The sequence below is a fragment of the Agrilus planipennis genome, unplaced genomic scaffold (genome assembly GCF_000699045.2).
Source record: "Agrilus planipennis isolate EAB-ADULT unplaced genomic scaffold, Apla_2.0 scaffold76, whole genome shotgun sequence".
Lineage (NCBI taxonomy): Eukaryota > Metazoa > Arthropoda > Insecta > Coleoptera > Buprestidae > Agrilus > Agrilus planipennis.
Genome location: NW_020442430.1, coordinates 1,265,012 through 1,275,933, shown reverse-complemented (window position 1 = coordinate 1,275,933; position 10,922 = coordinate 1,265,012). Strand labels below are relative to the sequence as shown.

At 40.9% G+C, this 10,922-nt stretch overlaps 2 protein-coding genes across 3 annotated transcripts; both read right to left on the bottom strand.

Moving 5' to 3' along the window:
• Window positions 1-32: 32 nt before the first annotated feature.
• LOC108733273 lies at window positions 33-9,164 on the bottom strand. Of its 2 annotated transcripts, none has more exons than XM_018464368.2 (2): window positions 8,170-9,164; window positions 33-271 (listed from the first exon to the last, which is right to left on the bottom strand). In XM_018464368.2, the coding sequence occupies exons 1-2, from the start codon at window positions 8,494-8,496 to the stop codon at window positions 221-223; spliced, it is 378 nt and encodes a 125-aa protein (XP_018319870.1). In that variant the 5' UTR covers window positions 8,497-9,164; the 3' UTR covers window positions 33-220. The 2 variants fall into 2 exon arrangements, with proteins under 2 accessions (XP_018319870.1, XP_018319869.1); XM_018464367.2 differs by lacking the exon at window positions 8,170-9,164 and adding an exon at window positions 4,358-6,263.
• A 256-nt stretch (window positions 9,165-9,420) lies between these two features.
• LOC112906340 lies at window positions 9,421-10,566 on the bottom strand. Its single transcript, XM_025980271.1, has one exon. It carries the CDS (start codon window positions 10,564-10,566, stop codon window positions 9,421-9,423), a length of 1,146 nt encoding a protein of 381 aa, XP_025836056.1.
• Window positions 10,567-10,922: the final 356 nt, after the last annotated feature.

The following is a 10,922-nucleotide window of genomic DNA, read 5'->3' as shown; positions in this document are numbered from 1 at the left end:
TAAAAACTCACTTCCTTTAAGAAATACTAACGGATATATTTATTAAAACAAAGCTCGGAAGGTAACCAACAAATATAGAAATTAACTTAATTAGGTATCTTCTCGCGCCCCTTCTCGTTCGTCGCCGTCGTCATTCATACTGCTCTCTTCCTTTTCCCCGCGCATCCAGAATGCCTCCCACGCCCCCCGGACGCACGAGGGTCCCAGCTTTGCATAAAGCTTACAGCTCGGCCACGCTGCCGTTGGTCGCGTCCTCGCCGACCAGCAGTACCTAGTAATTAACTAATATTAGTTCAGAATATGTAAAGAAAATAGTTGTGAGTTAGTAAACGTTATGATAGTTGTATTTCATACTTTATAACACAGTTACTGTCGTTTGTAACTGTTTTGCGCAATTCACGCGTGGTGAATTTAGCCATTTCTCATGAGTAGCGAATCATTCAGAACGTGAGAATGATGTCTATGACATTCTTAAGATTATCGTTTAGTGATCACTTTTTTTTTTTTCACTCTTTTTCGTGTCGAGTGTCTTTGTCGTCGTCGTCTTTAATAATGTTTTCGTAGTCATCATTGTCGTGTGCCGTTTCGTATGGCTTCAATTTGTCTACCGAGACGATACCTTTGTACGGTCTCTGGGACCTCGTCGATCCGGGTAGATCCGATATTACGAAACGATCCTTAGATAATACCTTTGTAATCACGTAACGAACACTGTATTTTGGCAACAATTTTTTACTGTTGCCATCGTTCGTGGTAATAACTTTTCGGACCAGAACGTGTTGGCCTACTTTGTAAATGGGTGCAGCCTTGCGTTTGGCATCGTAGTGTTTTTTTTGACGTGTCTGCAGCATTTCAATACGTTTGGCTGCATCGTTTCGTATCTCTGAATTTGTGGAAAATGAATACACACATAATAATAACGTTAACTTTGTTATCAGTAAATTACAATACCTTAATAAACATAGTTTAGTTATAACTGCATTTTAACTTTGAAAAAAGTATCTACACTGGCCTGTAGTATTTCGCAAAAAAGTCAGTGTAATTTAATACATTTCTAATTAATTAGAAATTTCAGCATTATTTATTTCATAAAGAAGCGTTAGTAACAATGGTAAATATGAAACGAAAAAATCAAATTACTTTTATTTTCTTTAAAAAAAGACATACACATTTTTCCCCCATATTTCAAGTCTCCTACCCTGGACATTTTACATCCTTTACAAAATGTCGATAAAGTACGTGTCGTTGAAAATTTAAATCTCAGAGCATTGGCATTGATGTGAAGTTAACAACAAACGACGCGCGAGCCACTCGCGTGCTCTCATTGGCGGACATTTCGAACACGTCAATCGACTTTTGCGGATGTGTCGGTGAATGCAGTATCTCCACTGTTAAGGTTTAATCCTTTGTTATTGCAAGAAAAATTTTGTTTGTAATGTGTACTTACTTTAATCTCTGCGTAGCTTACCGTGTTCCTTCGTTTTTTCTTAGCTATACATACTCTTCTGATTGTGTTCGTTTATTGGTGAAAATTTCTCTTCCCTGCCGTATTTGCCCTACCTCAAGAGATGTTAGGGGAGAGACCATAAGTCCAGCGTAGATACAAAAGTGGAATATAAGCGGCGCTTGCGAATAAACAAAAGGGGAACTTTTCTTAAAATCTGTCGAGTCGTGTATGAAAATAAAGGGTTTCAAATAGCCATTACGAAAGGTTGTACAACTACAATATATTTACGCAGTCGATTGTTTTTTTTGTTTTAATCAATAATTCATTTGTTTACGTATAATCTTTTACTTTAATATTTTCATGAGTAAATGGTTTATAGCAAATATGACACCTTTTCGCTTTAAAAAAGTTACATGCTTCTTCATAAGTCAGTTTTNACATTTCAATACGTTTGGCTGCCTCGTTTCGTATTTCTGTTAAATCGGTGTTTCGTTCAGGAGTACATACTTCAGTACTCAGATAGGCGTCGTTTGCCTGTCGTGGTAAAAAGCCCAATAATAATTCATATGGAGCCTTATTTGTCGTTTTACTTTTTGTCGTGTTGGCTCCCCAGGTTACTTCGCGTAAAGCTTGGTCCCAGTGTTTTTCGTCGTCGGATGAAGCAGCAAGAGACACTAAAATGGTCCTATTGTATCTTTCTGCTTGACCATTCGCACGCGGCGTAGCAGTAGCGTTGAAATTTATTTTGATGCCTAATTGTTGACAGTAATCGGTGAACTTTTTGCTCGTGAAGCAACTGCCTCTGTCACAAATTATTCTTTTGGGGACGCCAAACATGTTAAATATGCCGTCCAAAAATGCTAACACTGGCCCGACTTTGGTAGAGCGTACAGCTTTTGTAAAGAGGAACTTTGTAAATCCGTCAACTGCTATAAGAATGTGCGTGTTTTTCGTATTGCTTGGTACAAATGGCCCCAGGTGGTCAAGGTGTAACGTATGCATTGGTACATCAAATTTTTCAATCGGGTGTAGAAAGCCTGGTTGTTTGCCTGGTGATTCTTTGTTATATAAGCATGCAAGGCAACAGGCTATATATCGTTTTACATATTTTTTCATGTTTGGAAACCAATATTTTGTTTTAATTAGTTCCAACGTTTTGTCGAGCGCGAAATGACCAACGCTATCGTGGTGATTAAAAACAATTTGACTGCGAGCAGTCTTCGGTACCACCCATTTGTCTCCAAACGGCGTTTTTCTAAAAATTCTATTACTGCGTAATACAAATTCGTTATGTATTCGATTTTCCTCTGTGTCTGTTGGGATTTTATTTAGGATTTCGTATATATTTTTACAATATTCGTCTTTAAGTTGGGCTGCAAGAACCCAATCATCTTCGTTAATATTTATTTGCAATATTATTTCTTCAGTCTTTTCATCTGGTTCGAGGACAGCATTCCTGCTCAAAGCATCGGCATGAGCCATTTTGTGTCCTGCTCGGTACTCCACGGTGAAGTCGAATTCTTGTGTGATTAACCACCACCTGCCTATTCGTGGGATCAGGTCTCGTTTCGTCATTGTCGTTCGGATAGCGTTTCAGTCAGTGATAACCTTAAATGAAATTCCTAATAAATACACTAGAAATTGTTGCATGGATTGTACGACTGCTAGTGTTTCGAGCTCGAAGGAGTGATACTTCTGTTCGGTTTTTGTTGTTCTTCGACTGAAGTAACACACGGGTTTAAGCGTTCCATCTAATTGTGTTTGAAATAAAATGCCTCCCAATCCGTTCTTGCAGGCATCAGTGTGCAATTCAGTATTGGCGTTTCTATCGCAGATTGCCAAAATTGGTCGTTCTGTTAGCTTATTTTTTAGTGTCTGGAATGCTTGTTCGTGCTCGTCATTCCATACAAAAGGAGTCTCATTTTTCGTGAGATCGGTCAGCGGTTTTGCTATCAAGGCAAAATTTTTGACAAATTTCCTGAAGTAGCTAGTCAATCCGACAAACTGACGGATTTCATGCACATTTCGAGGTCGGGGATATAAACTGACTGCTTTAGTTTTTGCTGTGCCTGGCTGAATACCTCGACTGCTAATTTGATGACCCAGATATTCTATTGATGGTTGGAAAAAATAGCATTTAGATAGTCGAAACGTCATACCGGCCTTTTTAAATGTTTCCAATATTTGTTGGAGTGATCTAAGCCCCGAATCAAAGTCGGTGGCTGGCAACAGGATGTCGTCTAGGTAGGCAAGCGCAGTAGTGAAACGCAGGTTACCTAGAATAGAATTTATTGCCCTCTGGAATACTGACGGAGCATTTACCAGTCCGAAAGGCATGCGTAGGTATTCGTAGTGGCCATCAGGGGTAATAAATGCTGTCTTTGGTATCGATTCCGGGGCCATGGCGATTTGGTGATAACCAGATGCCAGATCCAGGCTCGTGAAGTACTGGCTTCCCCGTAGACGATCGACGTATTCGTCAATCCTTGGTAGCGGATAGCGATCTTTTACCGTTTTCGCATTCAAGGCCCGGTAATCAACGCACATGCGGCTTTCCCCAGTTTTCTTTTTCACCAAAAGAATAGGCCTTGAATAGGGTGAAAATGATTCTTGTATGATTCCATTACTTAAAAGATCGTCAACTATTCCTCTTACATTTTCTCTTTCTGCGAAGGATAACCGATAAGGCCGATAAGTGACAGGATCATCATTAGTGAGGCGTATCTGCATTTCAGTGACATTGGTTTTTCCCAACTCGCTCGTTGTTTGGGCAAAACAAGCCCGGTAAGAATTTAGCAAGTTTAATAACATCTTCTTATTTTCAGGAGATAAATCCGCATTGACTTGGTCATTAATATCGTTTTCCTGAAAAGGTTTCAATTCGCATGCACTAATGTGAAGTGAACTTACCTCGTTTTGAAGGGTTTCTGGCTTACACGGGCAACCTCTCGTTAGCAGCCCAAATTTTGGCACATGCAAATCGTTTGTGGACAGGTTACGTAACGAAATAACTCCACCATTGGTAGTTGTCACGCACCTAGGAATGGTGTATTCATGATACGGCTTGGAGCACACTCTTTCCTTTACGTAAACGTCTCCATCGTAGTTGTCTGACATAACCTTTATAATTCCAATTGTGTTTGATGGAATTACCACAGCATCCTGGGCCCAAAGAGTAATTTTTCTTGGTTCTAATTCGTCGATCTCGGGAAGAGCCGCTAGGTGTTTTTCAAATAATCTAAGCTGATTATCTCGGATGACCAAAGTTGCGTTGGTTTGATTGATGAACGATTGTCCAACAATTACAGGCACAGACTGTACAAAATCGTTTACTATGAGAACTTCCACATCGGCTTCCATCAAATCCACTTTAAGAGTTACCATCGTCTCACCAATGACCTCTACACGGCTTCCTCCGTAGCCTTTAATATGTTTTGTGCTATTCTGGCGGGTAAGTTTCAATTTGTCAGCGTCAGATTGTCGTAAGGTCACTACACTACATCCAGTGTCCACATATCCTCTCGTGAGTTGTCCATTGATAAGGCAATCGACAAAATAGCAGAATTGCTGGTCGTTACATTCAGCTACTTTGATTTCAATTTTCTTTTTCAACCATCTTTTACATTCATCAGCTTTATGTCCGAGAAAATGGCATTTCGTACATTCCAACCTCGGTTTTGTACAGTTGCTCGACACATGACCTATTGAGCCACAATTGTAACATGAAATGGTTCTTTTCTTTCGGGGTTCTTGCGCAAAAGAGAGATGCCGGGATTGTTCCGAGTGTGTTTTAAACTTAAGTCGTTTCTTATCAAACCGACGACGAAAACGTTTATCGATGTTGAGATCATCAGAGGTGGTGTCTTCAATAATTTCGTCTGTAATTGTGGAAAGGAATTCTTCATACAGACGTTCTGGGGTATCATATCTACCAGCCTTGGCACTATTTTGTAATGTTCGGTCGTTTATTCCATCAATTAAACATGAAACTGCGTCTTTGCCATCAATCTTGCATGCGTGTAGCAGATCCATTTTTCCAAAGTAGTATTGAGTCATGGTTTCGTTCCGTTGTTTGACTCTTGCAACCAGTTTCTTGAGGGTGCTTGAAAAATCATGATGATCAGGGAAAGTTCTTTTTATTAATTCTTTCCACTCGTTCCAAGAATAATCGTAAGTAGTCAAATTATTATACCATGTACGTGCCAATCCTGTAAGTCTACTTTGCATGTGATATACAATCATATTTTCATCCCATTTATTGATAAGGGCCAATTGCTCAATTTTGTCTACCCACTTTGTAGAGGTTAAATTTGGGTTCCCTGGGGCGAATTCCGGTATACAGTCGGCTTTGATGGTCATCCGGATCACGTTCGAACTTCCTTCACTCGACACTGATTGTTGTCTTATCAATCTGTCAACCAATTCTTCTAATTTTTGTATTCGAAGGTTATCGTCCATTTGTTCATTTCTTTCGTTGGGTACTGTATATGATTCACGCGGCGGCGGACTCCGCGACCTTCGAGTTCGTTCAGAACTAAAACGTTCAAAACGTGACCTACTTTTTGATGTATGTTTGGTTTTTGATCTCCGTTCTGAGTTCGAATGGTACGATTTTTCTTTTCCCATCTTGCTTTTGTTTGTTGATAATAATTAATAATATTCCGACCTACGCCGACGGTGTTTTGGAATATAGGCGACCACTGCGCGACGTAAGCGTTAACGGTAGAGCGTGGATGATATTTGGTATCTAGCGATCGGCTTCGTCTCGAGTCTTGTCGTGAATCACACCGGGGAATTACCAAACACGAAATGCATATTAAACACGTACCACAATAGTTATTAAAATAGTTATTAAAAAATTAAAAAAAATAAAACTTGCTTTTCTTTTTTGTTTTATAGTTTTTTTTTTTTCAGTTCACTCACACTTGCCTTCGGTTTGTTTTCCCAACGAAGGTAATGGGTACCATTCGGGTTATCGTAAGACCCAAAGGTATCTCACCGCTGCACTAAAAACTCACTTCCTTTAAGAAATACTAACGGATATATTTATTAAAACAAAGTTCGGAAGGTAACTAACAAATATAGAAATTAACTTAATTAGGTATCTTCTCGCGCCCCTTCTCGTGCCCCTTCTCGTTCGTCGCCGTCGTCATTCATACTGCTCTCTTCCTTTTCCCCGCGCATCCAGAATGCCTCCCACGCCCCCCGGACGCACGAGGGTCCCAGCTTTGCATAAAGCTTACACTAACTGCTTGGAACTGCTTTGAACCGCTTTGGAAACTGTTTCTAACTTGTTGAAACTGCTTTTAACAGCTTTGGAACTGCTCATAACTGCTTGTAACTGCTTTGGAACTGCTTGAACAGCTTTAGAACTGCTCATAACTGCTTGTAACTGCTTTTAACAGCTTTAGAACTGCTCATAACTGCTTTAGAACTGCTCGTAACTGCTTTGGAACTGCTGATAACTGCTTTGGAACTGCTGATAACTGCTTTGGAACTGCTTTGAAACTGCTCGTAACTTTTTTCTTCATTTCAGAATATAATAATCAAATCCTTTTCTATAACGCCCATCGTTTATTTTGTTATCTTTAAATATTGATAAAAAACAAATGGATCCTGCCAGCAAAGAGCTGAATTCATTAAAAGTCATATCTACTCCTACATGATCATTATAAATGTGTTTTAAATTCAATTCGTCTTGTTTGAATAAAATTAACGAATTTGCATTGTCTCTTATCAAGTGTTTGGGGATTTTTGCGTAGGTTTGACAGAGATAAAAACAGTCTATGTGATTATGACGTCCCANATAAAAACAGTCTATGTAATTATGACGTCCCATGCTAAAATATTCACGAATTACGTCTTGTTTATCAGTTGCTACGTCATCAAATATAAATATAGAATTTGTTTTAGTTTCTGATGGATTCATAATATCTTCGCTACTACTGAAGCAATAATAACCTATTTCATTTATCGGCTTCAGTAATTTTTTCTAAATAATCATATTTAGGTTGGTAGAATGACTTTGAATAAACGTAAACATTTTCAAATTTTAAACCATTTGGATGTTCAATTAAACTGGCCATTACAATAGTTTCTTCACAGTTTGAAGATCCAATAATGAGACATCGTAATGTTGTAGGAAATAATTTGCTATAATTTAAGTTAATCGGCCTATCCAATAATTTTTTCCTTAAAATGGGATTTACCTCAAAAACCGCGCTATAAAAATCTTTATTTCCCCTGTTCTCAACAACCGCTAATTGTTTAAAATCCGCCTTAAATTTATTGACATCATTGCCGCAGTGCTCGTCTACAAAATCATTGTGCCCTAATATAGTTTCGTGGATGTCCTTTGCATTCAACTCCTTGCTAATGCGATCTATCCTAACGCGAGGCCAACGTTTTTTAATGTCCCTAACAGCTACCCATTCTTTAGCGTTGACTGCTAAAGAAGTTTTCAACTTCTCCGCGTCCTCTTTCCTTGCGCAATCAATAACTAAGTCACCTGATTTAGTCGATTTTATGTTTTTAACCGCAATATTAGTCTTGACCGGATCGACCGTCTTGAATACTACTTTTTTAATGTAATCCGCGCCTTTTCCTGCATCTCTTGATTCGACCCTTACAGAAAAGCTATTCTCACTAACCCTATTTATTTGTTGCTTCCCTACCATTAATCTATCGGCATAAGACATTAATGGCGTTAATGGCGTACTTACAGTTTTTACTGCAGACTCCCTGGCTTCTTTTATTTCCGCGTCTTTCCCGGAAATGGTATGCCGCAGCTCCTTAACGACTCCCGCCATTTGGACAACCTCCTCCATAAGCTGGTCCGCTGCCTCTCGAATTACCCGACGGTCCGCGATTTTTATTGTGTCGGCTTTTAACGGGATTAATTCCCGAATTATTTTGTACAATCGCCTAACGTTGGCACTCATAGTATCTTCTGGCTTATTCCCGAAGATTTGACAAGTTTCGCCACTGTCTCTACGACGCAATTTTTCCCTTCGCTCGCTTTTAAAAAGTCTGGTTCTTCTTCGCCCCATTGTGTTACATTCTTGCGTTTCGTAGAAGCACTGCTGCACTCCATGGCACTTTGTTCGCTCACGACACTTAAGACAATACGATTTAATTGTTGGAATATTTACAATGGTGCCGCTGCCCCACCCGAAGGTACTACAGCGGCGTTCTACACGATAATAATATTTACATTTTTTAAAATATTTAACTATATATATATAAGATAAAATTATGTTAATTAACTCCTTATAAAATGTCCCTACTTTATCTCCTCCATCTGCTTTCGCGCAAAAGACAGAAACCTTCGTAAGAAACTGTATATATTATTTACAATAAAAGGGGAATTTGAGCAGAGAGGGAGGAGGGCCTGTACGAAGTTAATTTCTGGGAAATATGTACATATGGTCCAATATTCGTTGCAAGGGTTGGGGAAACCCAGGAAAAAACCCAACTAGACCACCTTCTTAACCTAGGATATTTGGCTGGAGAGTAAGGAACTGTATTGCTTCAAATAAGCTACAATTTACGTTACGTTAATGTGTAATCAAACAGTAAAGAATAAAAACAACTTTCCTTGCTTTCCCGCCAAATATTGTAAAATATAAAGCACACGATAAATATTCGGATTGTATAACGACGCGAAATATGAACTCGAAGTAAAACCCGAAAGCGCGAAAAAGACCCGACGAAAGAATATTACGTGTGATTTTTGTATATTGCGAGCGTTTCGTTCGTGTGGAATCATCGCTTTCCCGAAGCCAAGTTGTTTTGGAGGTTCCGAGTCCTGGTGCTGTTCCATATCCACCGCTTTGGCTTGATAATGGGTTGAGACGATTGGGGGTGCAGGCTTCAGTCTTCCAGGCTCTTCCGGTCCGCGACCGCTGTGGTGCTGTTCCATGTCCACCGCGCTTGTTTTTGACAGCAGAGTGAGACGGATGGGGGTGCAGGCTTCAGTCTTCCGCAGCGTCTTGGTCTCCAGAGCGTTCCCACGGGGCCGCGACCGCGACCGCGAGCGCGAAACGACGACGGGTGCAAGTCGGAGTTACGGACCGAGCCGAACAGGGATCCGGCAGGAAGCTCGCGGTAGTCCTTCCTTTTGTAGCAGTCCTCCATCGTTCTTTCCAAGCCTCCAGGAAAAGATTGCGTAGACGTCGCTTGACGAGTGTCCTGGGCGCCAAATTATAAATCGGTGCAGTCGCCTGGTCGGTGGCGGCGGCTTTCGCAAGTTGATCCGCGGCGTCGTTTTTCGCATTACCAGAATGCGACGGTGTCCAGTGGAAACGTAGGGAAATTTCTCTGGCCAGATTGACCGCGAGTTCCCACGTCTCCAGTTGTAGAGTAGTTGGCTGTCTCATATTGCGAAGGGCCGTCAAAACTGACTGGCTGTCCGTAACGATGGAACACTCCTTGATTATATCCGAATGCCCTCGGAGATGTGTAAGTGCTTGTCGTAGTGCTATCATTTCACACTGAAAGATAGTACTATGTTCCGCGAGGGTAAAATTATCCCGATGGATCTCGGCGTCTCCGTTGAACAAAATAAAGGATCCTCCAGCCCGTCCGTCGTCCAATCTAGAACCATCTGTATAGATCACTGTGTTGTAGGCGTCCTGGACTCCCTCGGTAAACCGGAAGTTGTCCATGTCCGCAGGATGTACTGTGTCGGCTAGGCTGACGCGACGTTCGAGCTGTCGGTCCTGGAGTTGAAGTCCGTCAAGGTCGTTGTTGCTAGGGTGGCCGGTGAAAAGGCGGTACCTTTTCGCCGTTTCCTGCAACAGAATATCAAACGGCAGAATTTTGCTCAACACAAATGCCGCTTCCGATGGAACAGTACGATACGCCGTCGCTGCTTTTACTGTCAATATTCTCTGAGCGCTTAAAAGAGACCTGCATTCTTTAACTTTACAACCTTCAGCCCAAATCGGTGCCCCGTAAAGCATCGCCGATTGTACCGCGCCCTCGTAAATTTTTGCCAAAGCCGCGCCCCTGAAACCCCACGTGAGTCTAGCGGCCGCCGCGATTTTATGCGAAATTTCTTTGCTCTTATTGACCACATATTGAATGTGTGACTTCCATAAAAACTTTTCGTCAATCATTATTCCTAAATATTTTATGCTTTCCGAACAGTGAACAAATCGCCCGTTTAAGGTAAATGCAGGTCTCTGTTGATTGATTTTTTTGCCAAAAAATAGAGCTTCAGTTTTTTCCGCGTTGAACTGTAATTTTAAATCTACCGCCCAATCAGACAACATAGCGAGTGCTTGGTTGGCCTTACTTTTAAGAGATTTATATTGTTGCGCCTCGACGACGAGCAAAGTATCGTCCGCGAATGAAAAAATTTTGCATCCGGCCGGTAATGCGATATTAAAAATTGTATCATATAAAACATTCCACAGGAGCGGGCCGGAGCACGACCCCTGCGGACAACCCCTTTCAACTTTTTTAGTTACCG

Bases quoted from the DNA above. Each gene is read 5' to 3' on its own strand.
- LOC108733273 (XM_018464367.2), bottom strand. From the start codon at position 6,073: ATGGGAAAAGAAAAATCGTACCATTCGAACTCAGAACGGAGATCAAAA. The intron at 272-4,357 runs GTAAGTTCACTT...GTTAATTACTAG, and splicing joins CAGAAACCCTTCAAAACGAG to GTACTGCTGGTCGGCGAGGA.
- LOC112906340 (XM_025980271.1), bottom strand. From the start codon at position 10,566: ATGATTGACGAAAAGTTTTTATGGAAGTCACACATTCAATATGTGGTC.